The sequence below is a fragment of the Coenobita brevimanus genome, chromosome 8 (assembly GCF_032717465.1).
Source record: "Coenobita brevimanus isolate Jiangsu-jjx chromosome 8, ASM3271746v2, whole genome shotgun sequence".
Classification (NCBI taxonomy): domain Eukaryota; kingdom Metazoa; phylum Arthropoda; class Malacostraca; order Decapoda; family Coenobitidae; genus Coenobita; species Coenobita brevimanus.
In genome coordinates this window covers 34,221,460-34,245,382 of record NC_136961.1, presented here as the reverse complement: position 1 = coordinate 34,245,382, position 23,923 = coordinate 34,221,460, and the positions used below count along the sequence as shown (strand labels likewise).

The following is a 23,923-nucleotide window of genomic DNA, read 5'->3' as shown; positions in this document are numbered from 1 at the left end:
GGAAGTGAAAAGAATAATCCAAAACAATCCAAAGTTAGTCAGAGATTCAGTAGATATCAACAAATCTATAGTAATCACTGGTATAGAAGAGGAAGAAGTGAAAAACAAGATCCCAAGAGACAAAAAGAAGATGGCAAATGTAATGAGCTTACTGAAAGAAGTATCAGAGGAAATCTGTAGTAAAGACATAGAGGAACACAAAAGGTTAGGGAAATATGAGAAAAGCAAGACAAGACCTCTAAAGGTGACTTTCCAGAGTGTAAATACTGTGGAAGAGATACTAAAAAATGCAAAGAATCTTATGGAAAAAGAGGAGTTCAAAAATGTATGGATAAAAAGACGCCTAACACAAGAGGAACTGGAATTACTGAAAGAGAAAAGGGAGGAAGCAAAAACAAAAAATGAGGGAAGATCAGAAGAGAAGACTTTTTTTTTTTTTTTTACAAAGTAATAGGATTGCAGGTACAAAAGTGGTACACAAACAGGATGGAAGAAAAAGGAGGAAAGTAGTAGAACCATGTCATGACAAATATATAAACAAGAAGATAAAGTTGATGTACTCAAATGTGGATGAAATGGTATCTAAATTACTAGAGATGAATGATTATGTCAGAGAAAATGAACCACAAATAATATGCCTAACTGAAACAAAATTAACACCAAGGATATCCAATGACATACTAAACTTAGAGGAATACAATATATGGAGAAGAGACAGAATTTTAAAAAAAGGAGGAGGAATTATAATATTAACTAAGAAAAATCTAAAAGTCAATGAAATAAAACTAGATATACCATCACAAGTAGAACTGATTGCAGTAGAGATCGACACACCTGAAGGTAAAGTAATTGTAGCCAATTTGTACATGCCACCCAGATCAAACACATGGGAAAGAGACGAATATGAGGACCTGGCAGAGAGTACAATTCAGAGTATAAGATCATTACTACAAAAAATGGAAGAGAAATCGGAAAGAATTATACTAACTGGGGACTTCAATACAAATATATATTGGAATACTCTAGATATAAATAGCCAAGAAAGCTGTTGGGACCAAAAGCTCCTGGATCTCGTACAAGAGTTTTTCTTAACGCAACATGTGAGGGAAACCACCAGAAAAAGAGGACTTGATGTACCTTCAGTGCTAGATCTAATATTTACTAGGCAAGAAAATGATATTGACAGTTTAATATATCACCCTCCACTCGGCAAAAGCGATCATGCAGTACTAAATTATAACTTCAGGATAGCATATGACATAGTAAACAGCAATGACAGTTACAAAAAGAGCCTAAACTATAAAAAGGGAAATTATCAAGACCTAAAGAAGTATTTCTTAGAAGTTGATTGGGAAAATGAGCTTAGAGGACAAGATTTAAATGCTGTATATAAAAATTTTTGTGAATTTTATGAAATAGGAGTCCAGAAGTACATCCCACAGCACAAAGAAACAGATAAGAAAATACAGAAATGGTTCAATATAGAATGTAAACAATCAAAAGAAAGAAGAGATTTGTTGTGGAATAGATACAGAAGACACAATAGTGAAAGGGCGTATAATAATTACAAACAGGCAAGAAATGACTATACAAGAATAAGGAGGGAAGCTCCAAAACAGTTTGAGGAGGATATGATAAACCAAAGCTGTTTTACAGCTATATCAGAAGCAAAACCAAAGTAAAAGATATAATACAATCCATTACGGACGAGGGAATCACTTATACACAAGAGAAAGTTATTTGTGAAGCACTAAATAAGAATTTCCAATTAGTTTTTACAGAAGAAAAAATTTTTGAAAGGGACTATGTGGAAAACGCATGTCCACACATACTACCAGATATACAAATAGCAGAAAAAGTAATACAGGAGGAGTTAAGTAAATTAGACAGAGGAAAAGCAAGTGGTCCTGATGAAATTTCATGTTGGGTATTACGAGAATGTGCAAAGGAGTTAAGTAAACCATTATTTTTAATTTTCAAGAAATCCTTGAGTCAAGGTAAACTACCTGATATTTGGAAAAAAGCAAATATTGTCCCCTTATTCAAGAAAGGAAATAGACAAAATCCACTCAACTACCGACCAGTATCACTGACGATTGTAAGCAAGGTATTAGAAAAACTTATAAGAGAAGCTTGGGTAAATCATCTAGAAGAACACAGTATGATAACAGAAAGACAGTTTGGTTTCAGAAAAGGAAAATCATGTGTTACTAATCTGTTGAGCTACTATAACAGAGTAACAAACACAATACAGGAAAGGGAAGGATGGGTGGACAGTATTTATTTAGATTTCAAGAAAGGTTTTGACACAGTACCACACCAAAGACTTTTATGGAAACTGTACCATCAAGGAGGAATTCGAGGCACTCTGTTTTGTTTGATGCAAAACTTTCTCATAAAAAGAGAAATGAGGACAGTACTAAGAGGAAACTACTCATCATGGAAAGAAGTGACTAGTGGAGTACCACAGGCACCAATCATGTTTTTAGTGTATATAAATGATATAAACAATAACACTGGAAATGAGAGCTATCTGAATATGTTTGCAGATGATGCAAAAATACAAAGGAGAATTACTAACACAGATTCTTGTAAAGAGCTACAAGAAGAATTAAATAAACTTCATGAATGGAGTAGTACATGGCAAATGGAATTCAATGTGGACAAGTGTCATGTGATCAAGTTTGGTAAAAGTGGAAAAAGACCTGATTGGGATTATAAGTTAGGAAATAAAACCCTATACACATCAGAAAGAGAGAAAGACCTAGGTGTGATTATCAATAACAGACTATCTCCGGCTACTACATCAGCGAGAAGGTACGGAACATGTATACACTGCTTGCAAATATGAGAATAGCATTCACATACATAAATGAAGACATGCTAAGAAAGATAATAACATCATTCATTAGACCAACCCTGGAATATGCATCAGTAGTCTGGAGTCCTCATCTCAAAAAGCATATAGACAAGATTGAAAAAGTTCAAAGGGCCACTACAAGATGGACACCAAGCTTAAGGGACCTAAGCTACGAAGAAAGACTAAATAAACTGAATCTACCAACACTACAGGAGAGAAGGAAAAGAGGTGACATGATAATGCTATATAAGTGCATATCAGGAAAGGAGAAAATAGACATAAATGATTACTTAACATATGGAGAAGCATCAGCAAGAGGACACTGCAAAAAACTGCATAAGAAGAGAAGTGATAAAGACGTATGGAAATTCAGTTTCACAAACAGAGCAATTGATCAATGGAATGCACTACCGAATGAAATACTGTATGCCAAAACAATTCACAAATTTAAGGATATGTACGATAAATATGGTTTAAGACACGGGACAGTACGAGCTTGACTCATTCCTGTAAAGATACAATTAGGTAAGAACACACACACACACGAGGCACCAAGGAGAGCAGACGCGGACCGACAGCACTCCATATCGAGCCAGCATGGCCAGTGGCATTACCTAAATTAGTATCTTTATATGAGTCAAGCTCTGTACCAGGTTAGACTAAATGGTTTTCTATTTAAAAAAAGAAAAAAAGAAAAGTTTAAACAAGACTTGTTCAAACAGAAAAGAGAACCGAGTAGCGAAAGAATGCACTCAATCAGCTGATTGTTTAGACTACAACTGCCCCAGGGAATGTAAGTACTCTGTGCTTTTAGTATTGCAAAATGGCCACATACTTTAGTAAAGCAAATTTGGAAAACAAAAGGGATAAAGGTAGAAAGCAGGATGATGATCTCTACCAAGAACTGGTTGAAATGGAGACTCACAATAAACTGGTAGAGCGTGTACACAGACTGGAGATGGCTTTCCAGAATGAGATTGATGAAATAAAGAAGCAGATGCACTTGCAAAAGGAAGAAATAGAAAAACTAGGAAGGGAGGTCAACAAGAAAGACACAACCATATGTGAACTAACAGTGGAAGTGAGTACACTTAGGAGGAAAATGAGTGAAATGGCAAGTACAGTAGTCATCCACGAGAGTAATATGGAAGAGTTCAAAAATGATACAGAGACAATTAGGCAAGTAAGCAGTCTGATAGACCAGAGCAGTGACATTGAGGAGAAGATAACACAGGTGAATCAAGCTGTGCAAAGCTACAAAAATGATGTGGAAACCACGTATGCTGAAATGGTGAAAGTAAAGAAAGACTAGAAACAAGGGTGGAAGAAAAAAGCATTAAAAAGGAAGTGAAATGAATAATCCAAAACAATCCTAAGTTAGTCAGAGATTCAGTAGATATCAACAAATCTATAATAATAACTGGTATAGAAGAGGAAGAAGTGAAAAACAAGATCTCAAGAGACAAAAAGAAGATGGCAAATGTAATGAGCTTATTGAAAGAAGTATCAGATGAAATCTGTAGTAAAGACATAGAGGAACACAAAAGGTTAGGGAAATACGAGAAAAGCAAGTCAAGACCTCTAAAGGTAACTTTCCAGAGTGTAAACATAGTGGAGAAGATACTAAAAAATGCAAAGAAACTTATGGAAAAAGACGAGTTCAAAAATTTATGGATAAAAAGATGCCAAACACAAGAGGAACTGGAATTACTGAAAGAGAAGATGGAGGAAGAAAAACAAAAAATGAGGGAAGATCAGAAGAGGAGAACACATTTTTTTTTTTTACAAAGTAATAGGATTGCAGGTACGAAAGTGGTACATAAACAGGAGGGAATAAAAAGGAGGAAGGTAGTAGAACCATGTCATGACAAGTATATAAACAAGACGATTAAGTTGATGTACTCAAATGTGGATGGTATGGTATCTAAATTATTAGAGATGAATGATAATGTCAGAGAAAATGAACCACATATAATATGCCTAACTGAAACAAAATTAACACCAATGATATCAAATGACATACTAAACTTAGAGGAATATAATATATGGAGAAGAGACAGAAACTTAAAAAAAGGAGGAGGAATTATAATATTAACTAAGAAAAATCTAAAAGTCAAAGAAATAGAACTAGATAAACCCTCACAAGTAGAAGTGATTGCAGTAGAGATCAACACATCTGAAGGTAAAGTAATTGTAGCCAATTTGTATATGCCACCCAGATGAAACACATGGGAAAGAGACGAATATGAGGACCTGGCAGAGAGTACAATTCAGAGTTTAAGAGCATTACTACATAAAATGGAAGAGAAATCGGAAAGAATTATACTAACTGGAGATTTTAATATAAATATAAATTGGAATACTCTAGATATAATAAGCCAGGAAAGCTGTTGGGACCAAAAGCTCCTGGATTTCGTGCAAGACTTTTTCCTAACGCACCATGTGAGGGAAACCACCAGAAAAAGAGGACTCGATCTACCTTCAATGCTAGATCTCATATTTACTAGGCAAGAAATTGATATTGGCAGTTCAATATATCACCCTTCACTCGGCAAAAGCTACCATGCAGTACTAAATTGCAACTTCAGGATAGCATATGACATAGTTAACAGCAATGAAAGTTACAAAAAGAGCCTAAATTATAAAAAGGGAAATTATCATGACCTAAAGAAGTATTTCTTAGAAGTTGATTGGGAAAATGAGCTTAGAGGACAAGATTTAAATGCTGTTTATAAATAATTCTGTGAAATTTATGAAATAGGAGTCCAGAAATAAGTCCCACAGCACAAAGAAGCAGAAAAGAAAATAAAGAAATGGTTCAATACAGAATGTAAAAAATCAAAAGAAAGAAGAGATTTGTTGTGGAATAGATACAGAAGACACAATAGTGAAAGGACATATAATAATTACAAACAGGCAAGAAACTATTATACAAGAATAAGGAGGGAAGCCCAAAAACAGTTTGAGGAGGATATCATAAATAAAAGTAGTGATCAACCGAAGCTATTTTACAGCTACATCAGAAGCAAACCCAAAGTAAAAGATAAAATACAATCCATTACGGACGAGGGAATCACCTATACACAAGAGAAAGATATTTGTGAAGCACTAAATAAGAATTTCCAATCAGTTTTTACAGAAAAAAAAAAAATTGAGAGGGACTGTGTGGTACATGCATCCCCACACATACTACCAGATATACAAATAGCAGAAAAACTAATACAGGAGGAGTTAAGTAAATTAGACAGAGGAAAAGGAAATGGTCCTGATGAAAACTCATGTTGGGTATTACGAGAATGTGCAAAGGAGTTAAGTAAACCATTATTTTTAATTTTCAAGAAATCCTTGAGTCAAGGTAAACTACCTGATATTTGGAAGAAAGCAAATATTGTCCCCTTATTCAAGAAAGGGAATAGACAAAATCCACTCAACTACCGACCAGTATCACTGACCAGTGTTGTAAGCAAGGTATTAGAAAAGCTTATAAGAAAAGCTTGGGTAAATCATCTAGAAGAACACAATATGATACAAAAAGACAGTTTGGTTTCAGAAAAGGAAAATCATGTGTTACTAATCTGTTGAGCTACTATGACAGTAACAGACACAATACAGGAAAGAGAAGGATGGGTGGACAGTATCTATTTAGATTTCAAGAAAGCATTTGACACAGTACCACACCAAAGACTTTTATGGAAACTGTACCATCAAGGAGGAATTCGAGGCAAACTGTTTTGTTGGACGCAAGATTTTCTCATAAAAAGATAAATGAGAACAGTACTAAGGAGAAACTACTCATCAGGGAAAGAAGTGACTAGTGGAGTACCACAGGGCTCAGTGCTGGCACCAATCATGTTTTTAGTGTATATAAATGATATAGACAGTAACACTGGAAATGAAAGCTATCTAAATATGTTTGCTGATGATGCAAAAATACAAAGGAGAATTACTAACACAGACTCTTGTAAAGAGCTACAAGAAGAATTAAATAAACTTCATGAATGGAGTAATACATGGCAAATGGAATTCAATGTGGACAAGTGTCATGTAATCAAGTTTGGTAAAAGTGGAAAAAGACTTGATTGGGATTATACGTTAGGAAATAAAACCCTACACACATCAGAAAGAGAGAAGGACCTAGGTATGATTATCAATAACAGACTATCTCCGGTTGACCACATCAGTGAGAAGGTACGGAACATGTATACACTGCTTGCAAATATGAGAATAGCATTCACATTCATAAATGAAGACATGCTAAGAAGGATAATAACATTATTCATCAGACCAACCCTGGAGTATGCATCAGTAGTCTGGAGTTCTCATCTCAAAAAACACATAGACAAGATTGAAAAAGTTCAAAGGGCCGCTACAAGATGGATACCAAGCTTAAGGGATCTAAGCTACGACGACTAAATAAACTGAATCTACCAACACTACAGGAGAGAAGGAAAAGAGGTGACCTGATAATGCTATATAAATGCATGTCAGGGAAGGAGAAAATAGACATAAATGATTACTTAACATATGGGGAAGCATCAGCAAGAGGACACTGCAAAAAACTGCTTAAGAAGAAAGGTGATAAAGACGTGAGGAAATTCAGTTTCACAAACAGAGCAACTGATCAGTGGAATGCACTACCGAATGAAATAGTGTGCGCCAAAACAATTCACAAATTTAAGGATATGTACGATAAATATGGTTTAAGACACGGGACAGTACGAGCTTGACTCATTCCTGTAAAGATACAATTAGGTAAGAACAATTAGGTAAGAACACACACACACACGGAAAAGTATGTTTGGCTAGGATTGTTGCTCGATTCTGGTATCACTGAGGAAGTAGAAGTCTGGGTATTAAAACTACTAGAAACAATATTGTTATTACTAGAAGTACAACTACCACTACAACATCTACTACTAATACTACAACTACCACTATCAACACTACTATTGTGACAAGTACCACAACTACTACTATTACTACCACACCTACAACACATACTACTGCTACTACTACCACTACAAGTACTGTACTACAACAAATAAAAAATTGTGAACAAAGTACAGGTAGTCATTAAAGTACTGCCCATAACCAGAAATACTTACCACTATGACTTTCTCTTTCCTTTGAGTTATACTTCATTGTGAGAAACAAATGTTTTCAAAATAAAATAAGGCTGAGAGTTTATCATGAAACAAACTTTCTGCCTCCATTATTTACATAAGTATATGCAGAGTAGTGAAATCATTCTTTCCATTTACACAAAAAACAACATACCGGTATGTACAAAACTAACCTACACATAACACCCAGCCTCCTACCACTTGGTCTTTGAGTGGAAATTGAAGAAACAGTCAGTGCATGGTGCAACCTCACATTCAGCACACCACCACCTCGTAATACGGCGTTGCTGTAGTCGGTGCAATGAATTGGCGCAAGTATTTCCATGAAATGTCTGCTGAGGTAGTCCCTGCACTACAGGCGGTCATGCAGTTGCTGTACACTGTGCCTCCATTTCACGGAAGGATTTACTGTACCTGTCCATACCTTTTCAGAAGGCCGAAAATTACATCCTTCTCGAACTGTCTGACGGATGTGCTGGTCTGTGTAACCTCCTTGTAAAGAATGAAGGCATTCAGTACACAGATGTCCAGTAAATGTAGGAATGCCTTCTTATACCACTTACAACACCTTCTCAGATAGTCAAAGGTGCTGATCTGCATTTCTGATTTATCAACAAGTCGCATGTTCACGTTACAGTTGATAACAGCATCAGGCTTGAAGACTGGCTGCCTCATTCTCTTATCGACATTGCCTGTGTCAATCAACTTACCTTCATGGACCGAGGAGAGGACATTCACCTTTCTCTTATCGTGCCAGTGAATTGCTAGGAGTTACCTGATTTCAAGGTCCTGCACTCCCCCTTCATGATGCCTTTGTGAAAGGATGGCCAATGCTTCCTCTTTGCAAGGACAGTGCCACACGATCCAATTTGGTGTCCTCGCAGGTAATTTGCAAGACTTCGTGCCGTGTCATAAATATTAATGTAAAGAATATGGTTGCCACCAAAGTGCCTTTCTATTAGCTTCTTGACAACTGAGCCAGAGAAACCATGGGGTATCATCCTTTGACAAAACTGCATCACTTGCTGTATACACAGTGAAATTCAGCATGTATCCAGTCTTGCAATCACACAAAACGAAAAACTTTATTCCAAAACGATGTCTCTTTGAGAGAATGTACTGAGTGAAGGCAAGACGTCCCCTGAACAAAACAAGCGACTTGTCGATTACAGTCATTACTCGTTTAACAATGGGGGTACATCAGGTCATACCTTATCATATACCGATTTTATCGTAAATCAGGAGGTTGAAACCCATTATAAAAGGGGGGTTACGTCAGCTCAACTTCCCAAATTCACCAAACCAAGACTGAACCATAAATGACAACCCACTTTCATTCCTTGCTGTGTTGGTCCAAGTCGTCTCCAAGTTGTCCCTCCCGAAGCTGGGGGACAGCCTATACTTACAGGCACAAGTGGTCAGCCTCTGAGTCAGACAGGAACAGGTTAGAGGGAGGGGAATCCAGCCCATACCTGCACCAACCTTGGCACTGGGACCCATACCTGCATCAACCATAGCACAGGCACCTACGCTGGCACACTCCTTACCATTGGGCACACAAATCCACAGAAGTAATCCCTTAATTCACATGAACTATTTTCACGCAATTTCGGTTATCCACGAATTTTTCGTACAATAATTAAAACATAAAATTATAGTATTCAAATAAATAATTTTAATATATGAGAGAAAATATAAAAATGCCTACCTGCTCCCCATGTGCATACATATGTGTGTGTGTGTGTGTGTGTGTGTGTGTGTTTGGGAGGTCGGTCTACCACGCACCACACAGTCAGTTTGAATCCGATGGTCGACCCATGAGTGACTTGCGAATTGTTATTTGTGGCTTATTTTTCTGCCTTCCAGTGATTGCTTGCCTTGTTTGCCAATATGAGGCCTAAGTGTAGTGCTAGAGATGCATGTGGTAACACACCAAAACGGACTCATAAAGTGATGTCGCTGACAGAGAAAGTTAAAGTGTTGGACAAACTTGGGGAAGGAATGTCGGCGACAGTTCGCTGTCAGGACGATTCCCCGTCATTTATTTACATACCAGTTTATTTAGCAAGTACAGTACGCTAGTTTTTTACTTATAAGAGTTATAAAATCCCTCTTTAATTTTTTTTATTAAAGGATTAATTAATCAATACTAAGTATATTAATAGAATGACGGGGAATCGTCCAGGGTGTGAATTGTCCTGACTTGGAATCGTCCATGTTTTGATGGTGAACTGACTTGATGGTGAATTGTCTCAGAACCTTATGTTTGGGGTGAATGAGTCAACTGTTCATACACTAAAGAAGGCAGAACATAGCATACAGGAGGCAGTGAGGGCTAGTGCACCAGACTGAGCTAAAGTGTCTCCACCTACGCCTTTGAATTGTCTCAGAACTGTATGTTTGGGGTGAATGAGTCAACTGTTCATACAATAAAGAAGGCAGAATGTAGAACACGGGAGGTAGTGAAGGCTATTGCACCAGACTGCTAAAGTGTCTCCACCTACGCCTGTGCTTGTCAGCTTTCAGTGTTAAATTTCTTACATTTTTGTTGTTTTTCATACTTTATGCCAGTTTATTAGGTGTATGTAGTGTATAAACAGTATTATTCAGATGTAATACACTTAATACACATGCATAATTACTGTACATGCACACATGGGCAGAACGTATACGTGAATTTACCACATACGCGAAGGGTCTGGGAACGTAACCCTCACGTGCGCTGCACGCTGGGGCCGCCATCTTGCCTGAGACAAGTGACAGTCACCTTGCGTGTGCCTGGTGCTTTCCGATGGCAAAATCGTTATAGCGGGAAATTTATTGTAAATCGAATTTTGGGGTGGAACTTTTCTATTATCGTTGTAGCGAATTATCGTAAACCGAATCATCGTAAAATCAGTAATGACTCTATAAGATTAAACCTTTCTAAGGGTTCCCTTATGTTATATGCAAAATTGACTCCAGCATTTTTCCTACTATTGACATTTGACATATAGGACGATAATTTGGCGCAACTGCTTTATCATTTTTTTTTTTTTTTTTTTTTAATGGGCACTACGTTTGTTGTCTTCCACGCATCTGGAACTTCTCCTGAATTTAAAAAATCATTCAGTAACGTTAAAAGTGGCTGACATAACTGTTCTTTGGTTTCCTTTATGATTTTTGCATATATATCATCCAGACCTGGCGATTATTGAGGTTTTAGCTTACTAATTTCTTTCAGTATGTGCTCCTTACTAATGTTCTTCTTTACTAAGAATATTATCCATATTATCATCGGCAATATTTGCTGCTTAAGGGGCCAGTTTGATATTTTCATTGGTAAATACTGATACAAAGTAATTATTTAGGATAGAGCTCATGTCTTTATTGTCACTGTTAATGTTACCTGATTCTGTTTTGAGGGGTCCTATCCTATCTTTATTTTTAGTTCTGTACAGTAGATTTAGTAAAAACCCTTGGGATATTCTTTCAGTTCACTAGCAACCTTAATTTCATTACCTTGCTTTTGGTTTCGTATCTCCCTCTTTACTTCTCTTTTCAAAATCTCGTACTGGTTACGTAAGTATTCCTTTCCACGTTTTTATTTTTCTGTATATTCCTTTCCTTTAGCCAATGAGAGATTTCAGTCTGTTGTATAATCATTTTGGTTCTGAATTATACGTTCTAAATGGTTTTGAAGGGATATATCTATCTTGGCCTCTGTGTATTATATTTACTAACACATTTCTCACTGGCTGAATAAGCTGCTTGGTACTGGACCTGAATTAATCTCCATCCCCTGAACTATACTCCCATCTTTACCATGTCCCTCACCTATGACCTGACCTTCCCCAGTGGCCTGTATGACCTGGGGTTCCTTACTGACTTGGCTCTCTCTAAAGTAACTAGTCTCCCCATGGAACACAGTTCTAAGATAAGCTCTTAATCCATCAAAATCTTGACAAAAATTAGGAATGGTTGAGGGATTTTCAGAACAACAAACATCTCAAATAAAGTTGTACGTAATTTCTTGATCACTTTTACCAAATTGTCCACCAACTTGTATATCACTAATGACCTTTTCTTTCTTAGATAAATCCATATCTAGTATATTATTACCTCTGATTAGTTCCTTGATATACTTACAAAGGAAATTATCATGTACTACCTCTAGAAATTCCTCTGTCCCTGCATCCCCCATCTGATTTTGCAAATGCATCGTTGGCATGTTAAGATCCCCTACAATTATGTGAGTAGTAGGGGTAGGCAGCCACGCCCAGGGAAGTACTACCGCCAAGGTTACAGGAGACTCAAGGAATAGCCTGGATTCCATTTTCTCTCCTAGGCCTTGGTAGCTGGTTACACATCTTTCTGCCTCACACTCCGGAGGGCATCAGGCTGCCCTCTTTACACAACACACACATCCACATTATATTACATTACCTTAAACCAGCTATCCTCTCTCCAAAAAACACCGATTTTGTCATTACAGATACCCATTCCACAACACATCCCTGTTCTCCCTCCCCCCCATAAAAAGAACCATGGCTGCTGCTATACTGGGAATCAGTGCGGTGGTTTCTCGGGTGACCACCACCAGCAGGGTTGGGTCGTTTGCACAGGGCCCTCCCGGCCATCAAGCGACTGTGCCACCTCCAGTGTTGTGGCGCCCTAAATCTGCTCATCAGTGCAGTAAAATTTTCTTTTGCAATATTAGCGGACTTCACTCCAACACCAACTCTGTTCAAAATTCCTCCAGACTGAATCCCCTGATCTGCTCTTTCTGACAGAGACACAAGTAAGCTCCACCTCTGATTTAGCTAGATTTAATTTTCCTGGTTATATCTTGATTCAAAATTTCAGACCCAAAGGAGGCATATGTTGCCTTGCTAAATCAGAAATTGCCCTGGAGGAGATTACAAAATTTAATTGTCCTTTTTTTCGACTATTCCATATACAGGTCTCCCTCGTTTTACAATTGGTATGCGTTCCTAGAAAGGCAATCGTAAACCGAAATATCGTAAAGCGAAATTAAGATTTAATGGGAAAAATAGGGATGTGTTCCTGAACTCTTGTATAAGGAACCCAAGACCCATACAAGTGATCTAATATGCAATAATAATGATGATGTTTTATGTATTGTAGAGTCGTGCTTGTCTCCCCAGCTTTCTTAATGTTGACAGCATGCTTTATAACAGTCGATACAGTCGACTGTGTAAGACTCATGGAACGAGCGATGGAGTTTGCCCCCTCAACTGCTTCGTGCCACTTCACAATATTAAGCTTAGACTTCAGGGTTAAGGACGTTCTTGCTTTCTTTGGCTTCATATCACCAGCACCAGATGTTGCAGGGCGTTTACAAGACATCACGGTGGTGGCACTAGGGGTGCAAAATATGAAGAACAGGAGAAATAGTAGTATCCTGGGCGCTAATGCACACAGACGCACAGAGGTTGTATGCTGAACAAGCAGGCGGGTGAGACTGGCAAAAGCATGGGACAGTGTTGCCAACTCCGAATTTCAAAACCCACTAGGCTGGACTCAAAAAACCTTTTTGATTATAAGTCATATAAGGTTAAAAATATTAAAAAATAAATAAAAATAAAAATAAAAATACAAAAAAATAATAAAATAAAAATTATTATATATATATGTACGTGTGCATGAAAGTGTGTATGTTCATATGCATGGATGTGTGTATGTATGTAAGTATGTATATATATATGTTCGTATATATATGTGTATATATGTCAATATATATACATATATATATATTGCCTTAATGACCAGGGGCTCCAGCACCAATGGTCGATAGGAAAAAAAAAAAAAAAAAAAAAACCGCTAGATTTGGGTAAAAACCCGCTAGATTTTTAAATATTGTCAATTATATAAAACTTACTAAGAAAACATTAATTCACACAGTCTGAGAAACTAATCAAGAGTTAAATGTTTCATAATTCGATACAATTAACTTAATTACTTCAAGAAAAAGAATAATAAAAAATACAATTGCCTTCACTGTTCCTTGGACACATTAGTCGGTATCGAGATCTGGCTATACAACAGGGCATTCCATGTGTATGGAAAAATTAAACATGGGAAGCCGGAATTACTTACTAGCTCATGCTGAAGTTAGTCATCAATGCATTTGAGAATACATGTGATTTCCAGGCCTCGATAAATGATTATGTGTTCTAGGAATACTGAAAGCAACAGTACATCCGTCACAATCAAAAGCTGTAAACTGATTCACCGAGGGCAGAAACCGACTCACCGACGCTCAGTATGACCGAACTGACAGGAAACAGACGTGAACATGAACCAATGAACGTGAACTGAACATATGCAGTAGTGTAACATACGTACATGCTTACGAGTGGGAGGCAGACTGATTACAAGTTCATTAATTTTATTCGCTGAATTTGCGAGATTCCAAACCGTCAGATGAGAATGCAATCCCGCTAGCCACTAAATCAATATCTTACCAGCTAAATTACAAACGAAACCTCCAGATTTAGAGGGAAAACTGCTATATTGGCACCACCGGCGCGGGAAACTGTGTGCATGGGGCGGGTATGCCATGCAACTCTCAGCTGATTTGCCTGTGAGCGCGGGATTTCCAAATGCCCAATCGTAAATGCAAGGGAGCTCAGTCATAAAGTGAACACTTGGTACTAAAAATAAGGATCGTAAATATATTTCGCTTCATTATTACTACGGTATCTCTTGACAGTTATGCCGAGCTTCCAATAGGTTATTTTTAAGGGCGATGTTAGATGTATCCTTCATGATTGCGATCACTATTGGAAGTTTTTAAAGGCTTGAATATTCTGTTGGTTGCTTAAATGAATAAAAAATAAATAAATACACTGCCATCAGTGTCTTGGTTGAAACATATGACTCCTCAAAAAATAATTATTGTATGTTTCAGGGCATGTTTGTCGTACTTGGTATCGGCTCCCTTATTGGATTCTTAATCTTCCTATTAGAAGTCACCTGGGTTGCTGCCAAGCCGGTGCTGATACTGTGCAAGGGTCGACCAACGTTAGCATCGGCATCTGAAAATCTTTAATGAATAAACGTGCATAAGACGGCACAATGCAAAGAAGATAGATAATATGTATCATTTTTTAAACTGTCCATTCACAATAATATGTGCGATTAAATCAACTAAAATGCTGATTTACAGAAGAATATAAATATATCACTGAATGTGTAAGATTTTCATTATACTCTGGATAATGAGTCCAGTGTTGTCTAGCAAATAAATCATTTGACGATTTTTTTTTTTTTTCAGTTCATATTTAGGTGGAGTAAAGTTACGTCCTGTACTATATATATATACACAGTATATATATATATATATATATATATATATATATATATATATATATATATATATATATATATATATATATATATATGGTGTTAAAAAATTATTCACCTAAATATGAAGCTTAATAAATGTTCAGTCCTTAATCTTTCTAAAGCGAGTTATATAGTGGAAAAAAATAATAATAATACATCACACGGCCAGCGAAGATGGCCAAAGAATATGTATCCATCCATGTCTGCTTGTGTGTTTGTGCAGTGTCTCAAAAAGTTGTTATCGTATTTCAATAAAATCTCGTGGATAGATGGACAATAAGTCAACGAAGAGTTAATTAGATACTAAGGAGGATCTGGATCCTGCTGACAGAATAAATCACCAGTTTTATTGGCGTTGGAGGAGTTATCCTGTTTCTGAGATGGTATAACAGGGCATACTAGACAGTAGAATTAATTAACTTTGTGGGTCTGTAACAGCTTTCCTCTGGAGGGAAAGATGTCTTACTGCAGTAAGTCCTAGAATAAGTTAATTGGTGTTGGTGGAGGCATTCACTGTCTGAATGGTTTCTAGTTATCACCCGCCTTTACCAAGGTGAGGCAATATTGTTGTGTGTGTGTGTGTGTGTGTGTGTGTGTGTGTGTGTTCTTACCTAATTGTTTTTACCTAATTGTATCTTTACAGGAATGAGTCAAGCTCGTACTGTCCCGTGTCTTAAACCATATTTATCGTACATATCCTTAAATTTGTGAATTGTTTTGGCACACACTATTTCATTCGGTAGTGCATTCCATTGATCAATTGCTCTGTTTGGGAAACTGAATTTCCTTACGTCTTTATCACCTCTCTTCTTATGCAGTTTTTTTCAGTGTCCTCTCGCTGATGCTTCTCCATATGTTAAGTAATCATTTATGTCTATTTTCTCCTTCCCTGATATGCACTTATATAGCATTATCATGTCACCACTTTTCCTTCTCTCCTGTAGTGTTGGTAGATTCAGTTTACTGTATTTAGTCTTTCTTCGTAGCTTTGGTCCCTTAAGCTTGGTATCCATCTTGTAGCGGTTTCAATCTTGTCTATGTGCTTTTTGAGATGAGGACTCCAGACTACAGATGCATATTCCAGGGTTGGTCTGATGAATGATGTTATTATCCTTCTTAGCGTGTCTTCATTTATGTATGTGAATGCTATTCTCATATTTGCAAGCAGTGTATACATGTTCCGTACCTTCTCGCTGATGTGGTAGCCGGAGATAGTCTGTTATTGATAATCACACCTAGGTCAATCTCTCTTTCTGATGTGTATAGGGTTTTATTTCCTAACCTATAATCCCAATCAGGTCTTTTTCCACTTTTACCAAATTTGATTACATGACACTTGTCCACATTGAATTCCATTTGCCATGTACTACTCCATTCATGAAGTTTATTTAATTCTTCTTCTAGCTCCTTACAAGAGTCTGTGTTAGTAATTCTCCTTTGTATTTTTGCATCATCTGCAAACATATTCAGATAGCTCTCATTTCCAGTGTTACTGTTTATATCATTTATATACACTAAAAACATGATTGGTGCCAGCACTGAACCCTGTGGTACTCCACTATTCACTTCTTTCCATGATGAGTAGTTTCCTCTTAGTACTGTTCTCATGTCTCTTTTTATGAGAAAGTCTTGCATCCAACAAAACAGTTTGCCTCGAATTCCTCCTTGATGGTACAGTTTCCATAAAAGTCTTTGGTGTGGTACTGTGTCAAAAGCTTTCTTGAAATCTAAATAGATACTGTCCACCCATCCTTCCCTTTCCTGTATTGTGTTTGTTACTCTGTCATAGTAGCTCAACAGATTAGTAACACATGATTTTCCTTTTCTGAAACCAAACTATCTTTCTGTTATCATACTGTGTTCTTCTAGATGATTTACCCAAGCTTTTCTTATAAGCTTTTCTAATACCTTGCTTACAACACTGGCCAGTGATACTGGTCGGTAGTTGAGTGGATTTTGTCTATTTCCTTTCTTGAATAAGGGGACAATATTTGCTTTTTTCCAAATATCAGGTAGTTTACCTTGACTAAAGGATTTCTTGAAAATTAAAAATAATGGTTTACTTAACTCCTTTGCACATTCTCGTAGTACCCAACATGAAATTTCATCAGGACCACTTGCTTTTCCTCTGTCTAATTTACTTAACTACTCCTGTATTACTATTTCTGATATTTGTATATCTGGTAGTATGTGTGGACATGCATGTTCCACATAGTCCCTTTCAAAAATTTTTTCTTCTGTAAAAACTAATTGGAAATTCTTATTTAGTGCTTCACAAATATCTTTCTCTTGTGTATAAGTGATTCCCTCGTCCGTAATTGATTGTATTGTATCTTTTACTTTGGTTTTGCTTCTGATATAGCTATAAAACAGCTTTGGTTGATCACTACTTTTATTTATTATATCCTCCTCAAACTGTTTTGGGGCTTCCCTCCTTATTCTTGTGTAATCGTTTCTTGCCTGTTTGTAATTATTATACGCCCTTTCACTATTGTGTTTTCTGTATCTATTCCACAACAAATCTCTTCTTTCTTTTGATTTTTTACATTCTGTATTGAACCATTTCTGTATTTTCTTATCTGCTTCTTTGTGCTGTGGGATGTACTTCTGGACTCCTATTTCATAAAATTCACAGAATTTTTTATATACAGCATTTAAATCTTGTCCTCTAAGCTCATTTTCCCAATCAACTTCTAAGAAATACTTCTTTAGGTCTTGATAATTTCTCTTTTTATAGTTTAGGCTCTTTTTGTAACTGTCATTGCTGTTTACTATGCCATATGGTATCCTGAAGTTATAATTTAGTACTGCATGATCGCTTTTGCCGAGTGGAGGGTGATATATTAAACTGTCAGTATCGTTTTCTTGCCTAGTAAATATTAGATCTAGCACTGAAGGTACATGAAGTCCTCTTTTTCTGGTGGTTTCCCCCACATGTTACGTTAGGAAAAACTCTTGCACGAGATCCAGGAGCTTTTGGTCCCAACAGCTTTCTTGGCTAATTATATCTAGAGTATTCCAATTTATATTTGTATTAAAGTCCCCAGTTAGTATAATTCTTTCCGATTTCTCTTCCATTTTATGTAGTAATGATCTTAAACTCTGAATTGTACTATCTGGCAGGTCCTCATATTCATCTCTTTCCCATGTGTTTGATCTGGGTGGCATGTATAAATTGGCTACAATTACTTTACCTTCAGATGTGTTGATCTCTACTGCAATCAGTTCTACTTGTGATGGTATATCTAGTTTTATTTCATTGACTTTTAGATTTTTCTTAGTTAATATTATAATTCCTCCTCCTGTGTGTGTGTGTGTGTGTGTGTGTGTGTGTGTGTGTGTGTGTGTGTGTGTGTGTGTTGCCAAACTATCTCGATACGTTGTGGATAAATTTTCACCAATCCGTAACGAATTAGCTTTTTGTGAAACTTCGCGACTAAATTCTACAGATTTTTGATAAATTTCTTCAAATTTGGTTTGTAGGTAGCTTGTACTTAACCAACAACATATTTTGGCGGGTGATTAGCACTGAGGCCCCGAATACTTTTGTTTCATTCAGTAAGAGTATACATTCAATCCATTGATAGCACATAGAATATATAAGAGGTAGTGGATTTCATTGTGTTATGAAGTCTAGCAATTATGGAAACAAGTGTTACTTCAGCTTAGTGTCCTAACTCTTTGAATCTCTTAATCTGCTTTGCATACGCTGCTAATTTATATAAATACATAAAAACCCATCTATTAGCATAATATCAGGAGAATGAGGAGGCAATGGAATGGAGCTATGTCGGCTGATTCAACGATAGGGAAGCTTCTCGCTATGGGGTTGGCTGTCATGCAAACATTCCATTACCTTTCATGCAAAATCTGCTTCCAAAAGAGTAGGTGTGTTATGCCGACTCCGTGCCTCATTTACTCCTGCAAAGCTGCTACAACGGTTTTATTCGCCCCTTTGTAACTCGCACATGTGTGATGACTGGACTTTCACAGTTCTCCTTAACAGGGCGGAATCATAGCGTTTTTCGTATCAGTAACTCCTCTCCTCTTACCGACTCCTTTCAACATCTATCCATTCGTAGCACTGTTGCATCATTAACTAATAAATATTGCCATCTCATTGGTCATTGCTTTTCTAAACTGCTTGCCTGCATTCTTCTTCCATAATAGCGAGTGTAAATTCCCCGTCTGGCAATGCACTCTCACTCCTTATATTTCTAGGTCTCTAATGCAAGAGTTTACATACAAGTCTAGTACTTATGCATGCAACACTTCAAGTCTGGAACTGTCTTCTTCAGTCTTTATTTGCGTCTATCTATGATCTCCAGTCTTTCAAAAGTAATATGTCTAGGGATCTCGAAATAAAAGGATCTTGAATCTTTCAGTTCAAGTCTGGAACTGTCTTCTTCAGTCTTTATTTGCGTCTATCTATGATCTCCAGTCTTTCAAACGTAATGTCTAGGGATCTCGAAATAAAAGGATCTTGAATCTTTACTTTTTTTCTTTTTCTTGGATGGAGCAACTTTGCGGTCTTGAAGCCTTTGGTTAATTGGGTTACTTCTTCTCAACACACACACACACACACACACACACACACACACACACACACACACACAATATATATATATATATATATATATATATATATATATATATATATATATTGCACCGTAAGGGGTGACCACAAATAAATCGCCTTTTCGCCCTGTCTCCCGCCATTTCATTGCCCTGCTCCCAGCTCACATCCTCCTATCTATTATACCTCTCCTCTCCATCCCTCCATCTCATCCTTGACCTCCCTCTCCCTCTCCCCCCCTCCACCTCACTCACATACACTCTCCTCGTCAGTGTCTCACTCTTCATCCTCTCCACATGGTGGGAGCGCTCATCATCCACCCACTTAGTGTAGTGATACTTTGTTTTTAGGGTAGCTCTACATTGAGTGGCAGGCCAAATGATTTTCTGTGACCAGGAAAGCATTTCAAGGCTGGGTGGTAACCTTATAACCAACTAAAACGTGATCCCTACGTGACAACAAGTGGGTTGGCAGAGGGTTATTGCCGCTCCCCCGAAAACAAATAACTAAAAATACCAACAAGAATATATATATATATAAATATATATATATATATATATATATATATATATATATATATATATATATATATATACCTTATACTCACTAGCATCGTAACTTTGCATTTTTTTTGAAAGTGACGCCTGTTGAACACAACAAAAATGGGAACATGGGCCAGGAATTCACACTTACAATTCCACACCTACACACTACTTAATATGCACTGATGTTCATTTCTATCAATATAGTTTGCAACAAATAATTAAATCACTGTAACAATATTCCCCGGTTTAGTAAAACTGTCTCCTGACACAATGGGGCAATATCTATATTTTTTATATGGAGAAGAAATTAAGTAAGGTAGTAAGGATACAATAAGAAAGTGATTGTAGCTAGGCCCTTAATTATGGACGAGTATAATAATAAAGATATGATGATGTACGTAGTTGGAGTCAATGAAATAAGGAGCTACAGTATGTACAATATATGGCCATGCTAAAAATCTAGTATTCATAGGGTCAAAAATGTGTTTTAAGGAAAGGTACAATTGATTATAATAATTACTGTTTATGGAAATCATAGTGAAATTGAGTAATATATATAAAGTGAAAATAATAATGATAATTATGAGTATGTAGATATAGTATCTAATGAAATGAAAAGATTAAGAGTATATTCATCACTGTTAAAACTGCCTCATCACTTCATAATTCAAGTCCTGAACTGCACATGTGACAGTGATGACATAACAGTTGGTTATGCAAGAACTGCAATGGTAATGTCTCACAATCACTGAATAATGTTCACACCGTTAATTAGGTGTTCCTACATTTTCAGACAAACACTGCATGAGTTCGTTTCTTTATCATTATGTCATTTAATTTCCATTTATCATTAAGTCACTTAGTTTCCTCCATCTGATTCAATTTTCTCCTTTTCAGTAGTAGGTTCCAAGTTCTTTTCACTTCAACTACTCACATCAAATGGCACTGGGTACGACCACTTTCAATATCACTTGGTGGCAGTACTATTCCTGTGGCCACCCTTACTTTCTGCAGTCTGTTTTCCATTTGGTTAACACAACAATGAATTGCTCATATAGTAAAGAGAAAAATGATAAAAGAAACAACCACGGGGGGAAACAATGAACTGCACAAATAGTAAAGAGAAAAATGATAAAAGAAACAACCTCGGGGGGAAACAAAACCGGATGTACCCAGGAATGACCTAAGGCCAATGAAAACTGATACATGACAAAATCACTCTGATTAAGAAGGTCCAACATACATAGGTTTTCGGAGGTGATGGACAGATTGTCAGATGGGATGTGGAAGGTCAAACTGATAGGTTGAAAATTTTCATATTTGTGGAAGCGAAATGCATAGTGATTATGTGCAGAATAAGTAACCACAGATTCTGACTTAATGGCACATTAATCAGAAGCTTTATACAAACCACCTGCAAGTACAGAATGAACAGGAGCTCCAGGACAAATGATTCTGAAAGAGAGTAGGGTACTCAAAAACAAGAAATGGACATCATCAAGACGAACATAGTGCACTGGAAGTTTGGGGCCAGAATGAAGGAGCAAACAGACTGAGCAGAGAAATTATGAACCAAAGCGGATTCGCAGGGAGCAGTGTTGCAAGGGAAGATGGCCAGAAGATAAGCAGCACAAAGATGTGAAGTAGGTGGAAGAGAACCACATTTGCTGAGATCACTAGAGGATGTAAAAGCAATGGACACATGATCGTGAGATGGAGGAAATATTCAGAAGAAAATGAGGCCTGCAACAAGGAATTATGGAATGAAAAAGGGAAAGGGATGATGTGGAAGAGGTCGAATGTGTCAGAAGAACCAAGAAGGGTGTGAACAACAATGGCTTGAATGAGAAAGGTAACTTCAAGTACTGGGTAGCAGAGCACTAAAGACGAGAAAGAAACCACTGGAGATAAGTCAAAGGTAGAGTGAGCCCATTCCTATACACACCGAAGATCAGAGATAAGTACTAGGTCTAAAGTGACACGACAGCCGACGGCATGAATCAGAACACGAACGAAGGTTGTGACCTGGGAGAGAAGAGAGTTCCGGGAAAGTTGTAAGTTGTCCAGGTGCAGTTTGACATAGAGCAACTCAGATACAAGATTAACCTTTGAAATCTGTTTCTGTAGGATGTCTGCGAAGTGATTTAGTGGTTTCGTTACATAATTTTATTGTACCTTGTTCATCTGCAACATAGTTTTGAACCTGGAGAACCCTGTTTTGAGACTCAGGGACATCTGCCAACTCAGAAAGGTTTGAGCTGAATTCAGAGAGGTCACAAGTAGTCGCTGCACCAAAAGGGCCGCCCTGAATTTCTTCCCTGAGATCAAAGAGACCACTCTTCACATGTGAACGACCTACAAATGTCTGGCTAGGCAAAGAGTCCTTTAGGTGAGAAAATCTTACATGAACATACTCAAGCTTCCAAATGATAGGTAAGTAAAGAGCGTACCAGAAGGCGTCCGAATTTTGTTTCTCCTCGTTGGTCAACAGAAGGACCTGTGTTTCATTCAGCTGATGTGCGAAGTAGGGCAAGGCAATGACTATAGCAGCCAGTGGCTCAAGGTCGTAGCACAAAGAGACTACATCTTTGATCACCATTACCTCGCCTCCTGAACCTACCAGAGCCCCGGGTCTTATAGCACCATCATCCTCATCCAACCCGGACCCTATGAGGGTCGGCACTGCCAGCAGATAGGCCCATAACATCTTTACCTATAAAATAAATCTAAGTTATAGAAAATGATTGTGAAGAGGACACGGCTGAGGTGATAATTTTATGCAAGAAACAGAAGGCTTGTGTGCAGAGCGCAGTTTTGAGCGATATTCATTGACAGGAGACGAAGAGGTGTTTGAAGGGATGTCAGAAGTAGGAATGGAAGGAATAGGAGGCGAAGATGGAGTTTCTCCAAGTGACTCTTCCAACACCAGACCCCTCGGGGCACGTTTAAGATCGTCTGCATACACCCTCTTGGTAGTTCTAGTGGATAGTTTCTGCATTTAAAATTTGTTATCCTTTGGAGTTATCACGCGGTGTGGGCCTGTAAATTCATCATTGAATTTAGAAATATGTATAAACGAACAACCAAATACTAGATCTCTGACCTTGATGCTGATAGGTGATACGGCCAGATTTACTTTTACATATGAGGTATTTTCTGAAAGTTTAACATTCTTCCTTTCACATAATCATCCAAATTATAGAGTGGGCCAGGCTTCAATGATAGCACGGAATAAGGCAAGACTTTATTGAACCCCTATAAGACAAAGGTTGGGATTTCGCTAATTGATGCACTGATGGAACTATTGACTGAGGCTCCAGGTTGGGGTATCTATTCATCCCAATTCGCAGTTTGAGAGCCTAGGTATCTCAAACACTCCAAAACTAGCCTATTCAGTTTTGCCTTTTGATAAGACCATTAGAAGCTGGGTTGTTGGGAATGACATTGCATTTGTTGATGTTATACTGTT

At 37.3% G+C, this 23,923-nt stretch overlaps 2 protein-coding genes across 2 annotated transcripts in view; both read left to right on the top strand.

Moving 5' to 3' along the window:
• The window catches only part of LOC145406083 (ionotropic receptor 93a-like), a 99,934-nt gene extending 84,897 nt beyond the window's left edge, over positions 1-15,037 (top strand). Inside the window, exon 5 of the mRNA XM_080277272.1 lies at positions 14,897-15,037. Coding sequence (XP_080133398.1) covers positions 14,897-15,037 — 141 coding nt within the window. The remainder of the gene's footprint in view (positions 1-14,896) is intronic.
• LOC145407423 (uncharacterized) overlaps positions 1-23,923 on the top strand; it is a 583,744-nt gene that overhangs the window by 220,570 nt on the left and 339,251 nt on the right. The gene's annotated exons all lie outside the window — the stretch shown is intronic.